The 15,178-nt window shown below is 41.5% G+C and overlaps 1 protein-coding gene across 5 annotated transcripts in view; it reads right to left on the minus strand.

The window, feature by feature from the left end:
• The window catches only part of LIN54 (lin-54 DREAM MuvB core complex component), a 38,468-nt gene extending 23,407 nt beyond the window's left edge, over positions 1–15,061 (minus strand). For 3 of the 5 annotated variants that reach the window (XM_054825403.1, XM_054825400.1, XM_054825399.1), the window contains exons 1-2: positions 6,503–6,618; positions 1,370–2,097 (exon numbers count right to left, since the gene is read on the minus strand). In XM_054825403.1, coding sequence (XP_054681378.1) covers positions 1,370–2,097; positions 6,503–6,614 — 840 coding nt within the window. In that variant the 5' untranslated portion in view covers positions 6,615–6,618. Of the gene's footprint in view, positions 1–1,369; positions 2,098–6,502; positions 6,619–14,305; positions 14,763–14,921 lie in introns of those variants that run through there. The other 2 variants (XM_054825401.1, XM_054825402.1) reach the window with 2 other exon arrangements.
• Between the last annotated feature and the right edge of the window lie 117 nt (positions 15,062–15,178).

Below are 15,178 nucleotides of genomic sequence, written 5' to 3' on the forward strand. Positions count from 1 at the left end.
ATTTACAAATGGATGTGAGTCCATTTGTAGCAGCTTCTATTAAGGAACCTGTAGAATTCCTAATGACAAACAGCAGAGGTCAATCGCCAAGTCACTGTATTTCAGTCACTGATGGCACAGGTCATCTCATGGAACCAAAAGCACATCACAGCTAAGTCGTCGTCCTCCTCAGTTTCCTGTATCTGTTACTTGGCCAAGTAACAGCAACTGATCCACTCAAACGTTCCTATGCCGAGTCAAGAGCAGAGGCTTTTTGGAAATATATGACAATCATTTCATTAATGATCAAGGTACAAAAATATAACTAAGACAATTGATATCTTTCAAACAGTCATTATTAAACATGTTTTCCACAGGTATGATGTAGCAACAAAAAAGGAGAAAGCAGAAATCAGTGCAGGGATTATCTGCAGCTTTAAAACAAACCCTCTCAAGAGCTGTTCACATTTGCTTGCCATGAAATACTAGTCAGGAAACTTAACATTCGACTAATAACATGCTTAAAAGTTTGTAATTTTTCATGTGCAGCAAATTAGTTTTTACTAGCATACTTTATTTCTTATTTTATTTAGACTGTAAAATAAGTATTTTTCCATCATAACCTGCATCGAGTTCTACTTTTCCGTCACTTCCACGAGGTCTTATTTCTGCCTCACTGCCAACTAGAACAAAGTCATTCACATTTAGTTCTGCCATAGACCAGATGAAAATCAGGACCTTTGGGCCATAACCCAAGTCTTTTCAACACATTTTCAGATCCCAGCAGATTCTCTGTGGTTTCAAGTATCTCAAGATCCATGCCAGAGATCAGGAGCAAGACCCTGAAATGTACAGCTTATGATAGCATCTAGTCTATCATTATCTATTAACAAACTTAACTAGATTTGAGGCAGACAAGATATACCTTTCCATTCTTTTTCAAATGCTGGAAGGTTTTTTTTTCCAGAGAGTTTATTTAAACAAACTAAATGTAATAGGCAAAAGCTACTCTTTCATAAAGGAGTAAAGCAGCGTACACTTTGAATAAAGAACATCAGGCACAGAGTTCAATTCAGCCTTCCTGAAAGCATGTAGAATTTATTTTTATAAAATAAATAATGGGAAAATTGTCTTCAATTTACTGAATATAATAGCTAGTTTGCTTTCACAGAGGCAAATCATAAGTTTCTAGACAGTAACTAGGGGTAAAGGGCATAAAATGGTAAATGCATCCACAGATGAAAGCATGGGCTAAGATCAGCATTGTATTTTTTAATACAAGGAATAAATGCAAAGGCTGAAAGCAACTGTGTGTCAATCAGTGAAGGAAATGGACAACAGTTGCAGCAACAAAATTATTTTTAAGATGTTTCAGCATAAATCACTTTACCTGTACTGTTTTTAATTGCTGGGTCTGCAAAACAGAAGGCTGGGCTGCAGTGTTTATCAGCTGACTTCCTTGTGTCAAAGCTGAGACACCAACAACAGGTTTCACTTCCGACCGACCTCCAATAACAACTTTGATCTGTTGGCCTTGTACCTTGGAGTCTCCACCTTGGGCTTGGGACGTGGCCTTCTGTGCCTGTGGGAGCTGGCCGTGGGGTAATGCTAAAACAATAGGTTGGCCAGACTTGCCCAAAGTTGTCACAATTAGCTTTTGCCCATCTGGTTTAATACTCTGATTGCCTATTTTAATATCAGCGGTCTTGTTCAGAATAATTTGATTGGCTGATATAGTGACGGGGGTCTGAGCACCAAGTTTATGGAGGCCACTTGGAAAGGTAGGCTTTACTACTGCATTCACATCAGTTTTTGGGGTTGTGGTGTTCACTGTTGTGTCGCCTGAGTGATTGCTGGGTGCAGTAACTGATTCTGTGGTGACTGCGGCAGTAGTTGTAGCTGATGACTCGCTGGTGGAGCTTATGTTCACTATTTCTTCCAGTTCTGTTTCCATGGGAATAGAATCTCCCATCGGCGACGACACGATAACCGCCTCAATGCTGTCATCTTCCACCAGAGTTATACCAGTGTCCATTATTTCCTCAGGGAGCAAGCTGTTGACTTCTGCTGAAACCACCTCCATTTTAGCAGTGGTGGCAGTGATGACCAGAGCAGGTACTGCAATAATACGTTAAAAAGTTATTGGCTTCCAGAAAACATACATTTTCAAATTATTAGAAATTTTTTCAAACTGAAGGTATTGTGCATGCACAGGAGAGATATCATAAAAACCCTGTTATCAAAACATAACACATTAAGCTGAATTTACTCTCAGTAAGAATTTATATCAAACCTCTACAACATCATCCACTGAAGTCAAATCAAGGCACTGAATTGCTGTGGATTACCAGTCCACTTTTGACAACACAGTACACAAAGTAGCGCTTCCCTCCCCCCCGCAAGATACGGGCACCCTGTTCACAGACACTTAAGCTTACTGAAATAAAAAGCAAGAGTTAAACTACTTTAAAAATCTAACAGATGATAATGGCTTTTCTCATACATGTCAACGTTGATTAGCAGGCTTTCTTGCCTTGAGAGACTTATTATCCATACTAGATGTAACAGGGGTTCATTCTTGCCAAATCCTCATTTTAGAAATCTCAGAAATACAAATAGCCATCTAGTGATGGGCTTCAACAACTTCACAAGCTCAATCAACAGCCCACCTACCCCAGGATCAAGCCAAAGCCCTGCCCTTTCAGGATGAACAGGTAATTCCTCTATGCTGGCCATGAAAAGAACAGCCCAATATTTTTTTCCCTCAATACTCACAAGAAAATATAACGCCCAAATTCATGATTGATTTGAAACACATTCTAAACACAAAACAAAGAACACCTTATCTGAAAAACAGAATTTAAGCTAACTAGTAAGAGTGACCAATTTATATTAAAAAAACCCACAGTGAGATTCAAAGCCAGAGTCACTTCCCACTTGAAAAACCTTAAAGTGATTGCTGGAAATGGTCACATTTACCATTCCCACTAAAACCGTACCACTGTCAGAGGGTGAAAACAGATCACCTTAAGGCTTTTTCCCCACTTGCTGACCCCATCAGCCACTTGGACACTGGACAGGAAAGCACACTGTGTGGGTATGTGTACACACTCTTGAGTGCTCATTTTAAGCTCAAGAGGACAGGATCCTTGCAAATTCAGCTTTCTAGTTGCTAGGAAAAGCAGAGCTGAGTTATTTGTACTAAGCAACATTCATAATTGAGGAACCGTGCTACTAAAAACACTGACCAAATGCCAAGGTGACATTGATTCCTCCAGAGTCATTGTGGTTCCATTTTGCACAGCAGCTAACTACAGAACAGCTGCATTTTGGCCACAAGGTAGAAGGATGGGGAAAAAACCCTGCTATAATCTACCTAGTTTCCATGCCAAGCTCAGGAGGCTGTGCTGGAGCAGTCCATGGCCTTCCTGATCATGAAGGGTGCCATCTTGATTCTCCTCATCTCCAGAGTACAAGCCATATCAAACTGCCACAATACTCAAGTAGCCCAAGCTGCAAAAGAACTTGTTCAGATGACCGACAGTCAAACTCATACACAGCTCACTTATTGGCAGGCATTTAAAGATACAAAGTTATCTGATGTCACTGCCAGAAATACCTCCTTTGGAAAGCATTTCTCCCAAAGTAATGCCACCACAGCTTGCAGTTATGCCAGCCCTGGTAACTAGTGCTAGACAAAACAGCTTACTCCTAAGGACATGTTAGTAATAGTATCACATTGCTGTCAAAGTCAAATTGGTTAACTGCATATGAGATTACACAAAAACAGGAATAGTAAATTCAGATTGTTTCAGCATATGTTAAGGCCACTAGCTCTCCTCCTGAGCTGTGTTGCTTTATTGTCTCCTGATCAATCTGCACGGGCTTGTGCCTTAGATCTCTCACCTTCCAACTATTTCGGACAACCTTCCCCCCCGATCATCCTGTTCTATACTGACAAGCACAAGGCACTTGGATCCAGAAGTTAGACTCCTAGGGTCAACCACAATTCAAATAATGATTGCCTTCATCTAAAACAATTGCCAATCATCTAGATCAGACAATGGGGAGAATAAATAAATAAATCGCCGGATTCAGTAATGACAATTTTAAGTTACTTGATTTTGGTTTGTATTTGTATGTGTTATTCCCTAGAAAGGTCATATAAAAATACTGAAGAGATTAAGGAGTTTAAAATTACCAGGCCTTGAGTAGGTAGAAGCTGCCACAAAAGAGATCCAACTACAATCCAGTGGGAACACTGCAGTAACAATTAATTCACCTGCTCCCATTCCCCTTCCTAATTTTCCAGTTCTTGGGACAGAGGGGAAAAAATGGGATCTTGCAATTATTCAACCATGGAACAGTTACTGAGGTCTCCATACTTCTATCATTGACATATAACACTACAAAATATTGGCAAGGACATTTAAAACACAGTGAGCCAAAAAAGTCACAGAAGAACAAACAGAAGACGTTCTTTGTAGACATGCTGTAAAAAAATTAAAATCTTTTACTTAAGTTTTCAAAAATTTGTGTCCTAATGTCTTCAAAACAGAAATGTTTTACCAACACATTGATATGAAATACACTGCCTTCACCACAAAATGCTTTAGCTCATCATACCCAAAGCTTTAGAAGCTATGCATGCAACACGACCACACCTTCTTCCTTCACCACAACTGCTATTACAAGTATACTTTAAGACTTGGCTATCCCCTGACCTGTAGCTGTTTTCTTCACATCAAAATTAATTCTCAAATACACGGAATTACAGCATGCTACTACAGAAGTTAGATTACACACCCTGAGTACAAAAGTAATTTTTACAATCAAATTAACAAAGACCTTAGATATAGTACATAACCAAAAGTCTCCATGAGTCAGAGTACCTTTCAAGCTAAACAGAAGCTAGAAAGAAAGTGAAAAAAAGCCACTACTACATTTTTGGTGAAAGCAGCATTTCATACAAATTGTAAATGGTCAAATTACATTACACATATATGCAAGTGCATTGCTTGCTAGAAAAAACAGCATTTTAAAACACTCAGATATCTAACTCAATTGGACAACCTCCTTTTCACTGTAAGAAGAAAATATTACATTGCCCAAATGTACCATCAATTACAAAACAAAATTAGTAAGGAAGAACATTCTAGCCATTGTGAGGTACTACATAGTATTACTAAAAAAACCCAACAACACTCCAAGCACTTGCCCAGAATCATTAGTATCTACAAAACTAAACCACTTAAAGGTCAAATTACTTCCCCATGCCTGGTTCACAGCTGTTACTGAGCTCTAACATACTAGTTAAATGTCCATTAAGAAGGGGTCAAAACCATACCATTTTACTAATATTTGTCTGCATTTCAAGCCATTTCTATACTTCAAATTTGCATAGACTTCTACCTATCATAATAATCAGCTGACACTTTCAGCATTTGCTATTTGTGGCTCACAGCAAGTTGAAAACTTAAGACTTTCATGTCATTCTGAAGATGGACTAGGATCAGCAAGCTGATGATAAATCTGCCTCTTGAGAACTACTTAGTGCCCTTTACGAGTCTAATCCTGACTGGTACTAAGTAAATTCCAGAGTGCACTGAAGAGCAAAGGCATTACTATTATTTGAATGCTGATCTAACAGTGCAATGTTCTGCAGAAGAACACAGATATGTGTATATTTTTCAAGTGACTGGCATGTCCAGGCTAAGAAGGCAGAAATAGAGATGTACCTATGAGAGCCATTTATGCTCTGATTACCAACAAACGCATGCTGTTGACCACATAAAGAAATTCCATACACATCTGTACATCCTCTTCTCTTAAAAAGAAGTGTTGAAGGTCACTTTATCATTGCAAGGTTAAAGTCTTAAACACTGCTTGTTTAGCACACACCTTCCTTACAGCAACTTTCCAGGAAAGACCTGGAAATAACACTCATTGCAGCACAACAAAGCAGTTCAGTTTGCTTTCTGTAACTGGAAACAATGTTGTACTTTCAAGCAGTTTCATGCAAACTAAAAATAACATGGAAACCAAAAATCAGAATGTTTCCCTTGGTTTGCCTGCCAGTTTCAGTCATTTTCACAACATACAGTAGCACAAAAGCTGAAAAACAAAACTGCATGGCTGTTCTTATGATCATTAAACACATTCTGAAGGTGTTCACTGCCATGAACAATCCAATACTTGGGTTTGTAGATTACAGGGCCTTTACATTTAATGAAGCATTTCTAACCTTGTGTTCTATACAGACTCTGTGGTGAGACCAAAAGAAATAACCCCTAAAATAACTTCAAATTATTTCATTGTCTGCAGTGTTTAGGAGGCCAAAATTAAAGCATTAAGAATCTGAAATTAAAATTTATATATAGGTAACAGACTTAGCTTGACTGAAAAAAAAAAAACCCCAAACCCTTAAAAAAACCCATAACGAATGTGAAGAGTACTTATCTAGGCCCAAGAAATGAAGATTTCAGTGTTTTAAAAATAGCTTGAAATAAATAAATGGTCTTACTTTCCAAATTTTGGACACCTCTTGAATGTGAGGCTACAGAAGAATTCAGAACACACAGCGATGTCACACCAAGAACACTCTTAGAAACAACAAGCATGAAAACTGCCATCATAGGATTGATATCAAGTTCCCCGCAGACTTTTAACGGGTATTATCATATTGGGCACCTTTTAAGATTAGGCTTGCTGCCAGCAATTTCAGAAAGACTGCATTCTACCCCTGTATTTATGAGCAAAAGTTCATCTCAACGGAATTGTGACCTACCAATGTTATTGAGACTTTGCAAGTCAGGAAGCACAACAATTAGCGGTGCATTACATGTACACCTGAGCAGTGCTGCCCAGTCAGAAGGTACAATACATGAAGTTCATTCTAACGGAAACAAAAACACATGCCAACACTGATTTCAGTGGGGTATTTAATTTCCAAAAATATGCTAATATGGCACAGAACAGCATTTTGTCCTAAAAACTTAATTCCTTATGCATCTTATGCAATCATACAATTCTTTTCAAAGTTAGAAGAATGTAGAGATGAAAACCAGATAAAAATCTAAGACTATAAACTGCAATGCTTTCAGGGCAGTGCTGACAAGATTTGGAAAGCAGTGCAAGCTGCTATGGCCATTATTGCTTTTTAAACTTATCCTAGAAATCTAAGTTGGCTTTCTGTGGTTTTGAGTCCAAGGGAGCATTGAAGAAAAAAAAAAAAAAAAAAAGGCAAAAATAACTCAAACACATTGCAGTGACTCGCCAGAAAACATGCTTCTAGCTGCAGATCTCAGCAACTCTACCAGCCTTAAACATGACAACACTTAACAAGTATAGAATATATTTACTTGCAGAAGGATTGAGCTGAAGATAAATAGCTCACCTGCAGCTAAACCATGACTTGGTTCAGATGCCAAAAAACCGCCATTACCCCCTCCCTCCCACTTTAATCTCTAGATAAAGCACCTCTGTATTCCTTTTGCGGAAAACTTACAAAAGGAATTGTAAAAAAAAAAAAAAAAAAAGTAAAAAAACAATTACCAGGATTGTGCAAAACCTGACTGGCTTCTGTGGAATGAAATTCCACATTAAGATTTTGAGTCAATAGGAGAAATGGGAATTTCAGTGAAACCTTCACCTCTGCTCCAGAACCATGTGGGCCACTACAAATGCAGGCTTCTCAGACCTCTGAGGTCTCATTTATCATAACACAAAAGATTGAAAAGCGTGTGAAACACAAACTGCTAAGTAACTGGGTTTTCTTATGTATACCTAATTAAGCTTTTGGATAAACACCTCAAAAAAAAACCCCACCTCACCACCCAACAAAAAAAATCCAAATAAAATAACTTAGAGACAGGACTAGCCAGAGAGAAGCATTTCAGTGACTAGGACCACACATTATCTCTTACAACCTTTGTTTTCAATATTCTGAAAGCGACACAGACATATATTTACTGTATCTTACTCTATCCCTGGAGATGTTTTATTCCAGACACCATACCAAGGCCACCTGGAAGGAAGAGTTCTTTGCAAGCACCCTCTGTGCTGCTCAATATAATCCCTTTCTGTCCTTACAGACTACCCTTCCCAATTTGACTCCCATGGCAAACATGCTATACCACCAGTTGGACAAGTCACCACTACACTGTCCGAGTTGAAAGGGATCCAGAAGGTTCATCTCATTGTCAGAATTAATAAGAGAAGATACAATTATATGCAAAGCCCTAATTGTGTTTCTGCATGGAAAAAGTTTGGGTTTTTTATGTTGCAAGATCACCTAGTTAATAACTTCCCTCTTTATGACATCCAAGACAAGACAACTTTGTACACACAAAAGAAGTTTTTGCCAACTGTCAATTTATAATTTTGGGGATTGGAGATTAACAGTGTTGTTATAAATGATGGGACATTGAAGATGACCTGCAGCCTTGCCAGGTTATCTGTGGTGACTCAGCTGCCATAGCTGATCGCTACAATGTGTTAAAGCACCACATACTCACAATGAGCTAGATGCACCTGAAATAGAGTGTGTCTGAGCACCTCAGGAAGTTCCCCCAGAATGCAGCTCAGAACATGCACCCAAACAGCTGTGCCAAACTGTACAGTCTATCAAAACCAACTGAACAGTACAACTTATAAGTGACTGGAATCAGTTTGTGCAAAATTGTATAGCATCTGCATTGTTGAGGTTCTTTTTATCTGGACAAGACATAACTCTCTTCCAAGGACAAACCTTATTTTGCAGCCATAAACAAATATGAGAAGCAGAAGCAAATGCAACAACTCATGATAACAATGTCATTAAGAATTTTTGTTAAGCATCCAGGAGAACCAACTTGTCAGAGCTTTTTATTTAACTTATGTCTTTTTGCTGACATAACACCAAAACTCACCTTCCCATTCAACAAAGAGAATGTGCTTTTATTTTTCTCAGTCATTCTAGTAGCAATGGTAAAAATTCACAAGTAGACTCCCTCTTTCATGTTTTCTGCTTCTCTCCTGAGAGAATCCATAGCTCATATGCAATTGTTAATTTTTTTTTCTTCACAGGAAACAGAAGTGACAACCTTTGCCAATATCATTGTAGGTGCTAAATTTACTACAGCCTTGTTAGTCCCTCTGCTGCAGCCAGTTCACAGCACTGGCACTAGAACTATTTGCAAATGGAAAATACTCTTCATTTAATGTTCTGGACGTTAACCTAGCAAACAGAAGAAACTTATTTCAAGAAAAGATTGAATATATTACATAAAAACACAAGGCTTGTAGTTCCCACAGATTCTTGACCGCTTCCAAGTGACATAGAACTCCTACCTATGCAAAGCAGGAACTACAGTATAAAAAGTGAAGGCCACTTGTTTGTCTAAGTTGATTTCAAAGGAAAAAAAAAATCTTAGAAAAACAAATCATGTTATTGGGTCATTTTATAACCAAAATAAAGAACATACTAGTTCATTTCCTTCTTTACTGTGTTCTCCCATCCCTTTTTGCCAAGTACATACAAGCACACATCAACTATTCCAGACAACTGAAATTCACAAAGATTAATGGCACAAAATGATAGGAAATGCAGTTCTTAAACTCTTGATGCTGTACATGTTTTCTCTCATTTGCTAGAAAAGTCTTCACAGAAGCATTTGCATACCCAAGATTCATCCTGTACGGCAGGCATATTATCAAATGAAAGACCACAACTGCACATAGGTCATCTTACTGTACTACAATTCTCCTAATTAACTGCCATCGTTCAATTTTGCTACCATTTCAATAATGGGTAAAATAGTGTCATTCATTTTATGCATTCCCCATTTTCTTACTCTGACACTCTACATTTTGTGTCTAAAATTGAAAGGTTTGTTTTGCCGTAAGGCAAAGAATTACAAAATCACTCAGCACTGCATTTTTTCAACAGAGAGTCTTTTGTTTAAGCTTACTGAGCTAGACATTGCCTTAAAAAAAACACATCATGAAACAAAAAGAATCATAGCTTTTTCATGGATTAATAACAAAGGTAAATGGAAAAATTAATTATCTAAGACTGCAAACTCTCCGTGTTTGCATATGTAACAGCAGAGTGAAAGCAAATAGTTTGCACACTTCGCAGAGGATCATGGTTCTAGATTTATCAAATGCAATACCAATGGCAAACTATAGAAAGGAAAAAAACCCCAACCTTATTCTTTATCAAATGCTGAATACATAACTAGTGTAAGTATCCAGTCTTTTTTCATCTGTTACAAGGAACACTAAGAAACTATCAGGTGTTCTTCACCACAAATTTAACCTTCTATTGTCGCAAAATTCAAAATAATAGTTCCCAAGGCAACCATAATTTACTCAACCAATGCACACTGTTCCCTTCCCATTACTCTACATTCTGTTAAGTGAACAGTCCCCACGTGACACACCATACATACAACTGCATGCAGCATATCAGAGGAACGGGCAATGTACACAAATGAGCAACTCCTGTGTGGTTAAAGCAACAGTTATCAAGTGATACAGACATAAGTTTTATATTACACAGTTAAGGATTTTGGTTAGGTTTGATTTTTTTTTTAATGGGAAGAAAGATTAAGCTCAGGTCACCACTGCCATGTTTATAATAGAGGTGCTGTTTTCTTTTTAAGAATAGCTGGAGGAAAAAAACAAACCAGCCACTTTCCCACATACCAGTTACAAGGAGATCCTTCTTCCCTTGGCAAGTTATGGGTAATTTAACTTTCCATTATAATTTTAAAAGGAAAACCAACAGCTAAAAACCCTTATCTGTCAACAAACTGGTCATAACACACTAATAAAACAAGCACCTGCTACAATGTTTTAGGATTTACTGTGGAAAAATATCCTAGCAATATCTTTATCGCACTGTTGTTTCAAATAGCATCCATTGCTACTTTGACCACTGTATGCACATGATCAGCAGCATTACTTTCCTTATACTCCAATTCCCTGTGCCTATTAAGCCACCACTACAGCTAAAGCTGTCCTGTCCTCCTTGGGCACCTGCCTATTCACTTCCATACATACATTTTCTGTCTTCCTTATGCTAGCAAAGATTTATGTAGCTGCAAGGGCAGCCCAGATGAAGGAACTGAGATGGGTTAAAGTTAGCCATCCAAACCAAACTCTGAGCTGTCACAGCCCCACTTTCTCCACGCTGCTGACACTGGTGTTCAATCCAGGAAGAAAACTACTCCACAAAGTAGTGAGCAAATTCTGGTGGGTCAGTGTGCTGAGATAGCTCTGTTCAAAGTCTATGAGTACCAGAACAGCACCAAGGAATTGCAACACAGCCAACAATCCAACTGGGTCAAGGAGCTAGGGAAACCTGCACAGAGGGAAGGGGAAGAGTACAACCAACTCTTTTAGTGGTGGCAGAAAACTAGACTATGTCAGGCCATTTTGTGTAGGTTCACTCCAAACTAGAACAAAAGCCAGGTTAGTTTTAATGCAGATCAGTCTTTAACTGAGGTCTAGGTGTAGCTGCTTAAGTGCTTACAAAGCATGGAAGAGGAAGACACTGCAGGGAAGAGCAGAACCATCTTCCTCACCAGCAAAGCAGCAACAAGTGCTCATGGGATTGTAGCAGTGCATAGCCACATCTTCTCCCAAATAAATGGGAGAGTAATACTTGGAAAAAAAACATTGAAAGCAATTGAAAAGCATTGAAAACTACAAAAGCCATCAGGAAAGTTCTGCCCAGACACTACAATAGTAACAATTAACTGGATTTTAAAACAGAAAGCTTTCACTTGTTTGCAGATTGTGTCTCCTGTTCCATTCAAACATTTGGGAGGGAAAGCAGATTAAGCTATGTGGGCAGACCTGAGACCAGGTGAATTTTTTTGTAAAAGTAATATTAAAAAAAAGACCCCAATAAACTTTTCACAGGAACCACAGACTCATCTGAAGAAGTTTCTAAAACATTCTTCAGATAGGCTTCTTGGGTCCATACTAGAAACTGCTGTTAATCCAAATGAAGAAAAAAAAAAACCCAGCCAAACCATAGAAATGGGGATTTGGTAGGTACCTGGAACTTGTATGACAGATCACAGCAGATCCCAAAACTAAGGGCATAACCCTCATGTGGGTAGCAACGTGTTCAATTGCAGAAGTACAGCTTGTGAAAGTTCAAAGTTGGAAGAGTTAAGGAGCCACTAATCTACATCTGGATCTGGAACATGAGAAAGCTGAATCTCTCTCATCATGTAGTTATGCACCCCCATCACTGATCAAGGGATTATTCCAGCAGTCTCGTTCTTTCTCATGCAAAAAACCCTTTTATCTTTTCTAATGTCGTCAAGTGAACAAGCCTAGTCACAGGCTGTACTGAAAGCCACATGCTGCTTGCTGGTTTTCTAAGCAGCTGAGGAAACCAAGCTCCTCAAATGTAAGGCTTGGGAAAATACAAACCCTTGAATCAAGAGTTCAAGATACATTTTCCACATTTTCCACGGCAGCTTCTGCAGCTAAGAATAAAAGAAGAAAGCCAACCATGAGTTTGTCTCCTAGGTACTTGTTATAAATCCCACCACTGTAGTATACAAATTCTGTAGGACATTAAGATGCACCTCTAACAGCATGTGAATTAAGAAAGCACTACCTCTATAGCACAGGAAGGGAACAGAAGCACAGACTGACTAAGTGACAGATAAGGAAGCACAGTTTGTTGCCGAAGCAGAAATCAACACCATCACCACCCAGTCTACCTTACTTTATTTTTCTCCCCATGAAATATTTTTCAAAGTGTAATGGAAAAGAATATAAGGGGCTTTGACTGCTCTTCCAAACCTAAAATAAAAGATATCCCAACGCATGAGATAACATCTCCAAGGCTGAAATCTGACAGCACTCTTTATCGCGACATTTCAAATTTACCTGTGGTCAGCAGATACTCAGCCTGACACCAGTTAAAGCTTTTTGAGCTTTTTTGCTCTGAACTGTTCAGAGCATTCAGTTACAAACTATCTGAGCTTGGACATCACAGAAGTATAAGCAAACTAAACAACAGCAGATAGTTCTTGATACATAATCTGAACAGTCAACCTTGCATAACAAACTTTTGAAACTTACCACATTACAACAAGCCTGAAGTACTTTTTTTAACCCATTCGATAAGCAGGGCTGTATTTTCCAACATACTCTCCAAGCCAGCCTTTATGAGTGCTTGGCCTACAGAGCAATACAGCCATACATCTCTCTGTAGGTTGATGCAAGTCTGTACAAGGCATGTAACCAACAGCTACCACTTGCTGATGCATATGTAAACTTGATGTCTTGAAGAATAAAAAAAAGACAAGTGTAATGCATTTTATTTTATGAAAGGATTTCCCTGACAGAAGAAATATTCTCAGCTGGTAACCTGCTATTCTTCTTGCCTCCAGTAGGCAAAAAAAGCTATTGTGAATAAGCTAACAACATACAAGGCACTGCCTGTTATTGCCAGCTTTATGTAAACATTGCAAAGAATATTCCAAATTGTTTTTCTATAGTCAGTATTTTCTACAATAACTATATTTCAAGCAACTGTTCAGAAGGATGAATCTAATGAAAGATCATTTAAATATTTGTTCTTTCGTCACTTGAAATCTTAAGTCTGAGAGCTTTCCTCCTGTTCACACTATGTTCCAGTGGACGATTTCACATGCTGTCAATGCCATAGTGCTTTTCAGAACTCAAAACCTCCATACCAAGCATTACATAATTAGTACACGAGGTGCCTCAAAGTCAAGGCCACAAATAATTAATAACACATTCTGACCACCAATATACCTTGTAACAAGCAAGAGTGATGAAGACAGAAGCCGCAACTATCCCAAAAGATGGTCCAGCTAAATTCACTTCAAACACGGAGGCTGTCCACAGCCGTGCAGCAGCACAGTATGCCCTCACACTTGGGTGAGTTGAAGAAGTGTGAAAAACACCCTACACCGTTTTCACCGCACCCCGCTCCGCAGGGCAGAGCCCGAGTGAGCATCCCCGCAGACAAAGGCAGGACTTCCTCACCCCGGACCAAGTCTGGCGGGGCCCCGGCACGTTCTGGGGGGCAACCCAGTCCCCTCCAGCGGCCCACACCGGCGAGTTTGGCGAAGAGAGCGTCCTCGTGCCTAAGCCAGCCGCCGCTGTTACAGTCAGGGGCCCCAGACCGCCCGATGCGGTGTCCCGTGGCCCGGAGGAGCCGGGCCCGCCGGCCCCAGGCCCAGCACAGCGAGCCTCAGCGGCCGCGACCGTTGGCATCGCGCAACGCCAGCAACGGCCGCCCACCTCACCCGCGACCGTTACCCCCGCGCGCCCCCCAGGGCCTCACCTCATCGGCGGGCGGCGCGGGGGCGACCGGGCCGCCGGGCTCCGTCAGCGGCCGCCACCGTATTTCGAAAGATCCGCCATTTTCACCCCGTCACCGCCGCCCCCCGCGGCCCGCCCCCGCCGCACCTGCCCCCGCCGCACCGCCCGGGCGCCCCGCCTCTCCCGAGCTGCCCCGCCGCCAAACCCCAACTGCTTCCGGACCGGCAGGGAAGGGGGCGGCAGCGGGCCCCGCACAGACCCCCCCAGTCCGAGAAGGAAGCCTCGCCGCCAGTCTCCGCGGGTCCGTTTTAACCCCACCGCTCCGCTGCAGCTTTGGGCGCAGCTTATCTCAGCGAGCAGTGGTGAAGAGACCTGCCGAGCAGACATCCCCCGCGGCAGAGGGACGACTGGGGCGGCTATCCCCGCAAGCCCAGGGAGGTCGGCGAGGCCGCCTGGGAGCCCGCCCCGCCGCGGGGAACGCGCCCAGCGGGGCTGGGCCTGTGCCTTCCCGGCGGGAGACAGCTGTCAGCGCTCCGCCGCTCCCTCCCGGGCTCTGCCGCCCCCTCCCCGGGAGCGGGGCCGCGCTCACACACCCTTCTTCGTCCTCCTGCCGCCACTTTCCCGGCCCTCACACTCACCGGGCGGGTGCTCTTCCTCCTCCTCCTCCGCCGGTACCGATGCCTCTCGCCGCCGCCGTCGCCGCACGCCCTCCGCGCCTCGTGGCGGCGCCGCCGCCGGCCCCCTCCCCTCCGCTACCGCGTCCGGCGGCCGCGGCGGCGGCAGCGCCCACGACGAAGCCGCCGTGTTTGTTCAAAATCACGCGCCCCGCGCCATTCCCCCGCCGCATCCCATAATACTGCGCCGCGCCGCCCTGGCAACCGCTGGCGCAGCGCCC

This window comes from Grus americana, chromosome 4 (genome assembly GCF_028858705.1).
Source record: "Grus americana isolate bGruAme1 chromosome 4, bGruAme1.mat, whole genome shotgun sequence".
NCBI lineage: Eukaryota > Metazoa > Chordata > Aves > Gruiformes > Gruidae > Grus > Grus americana.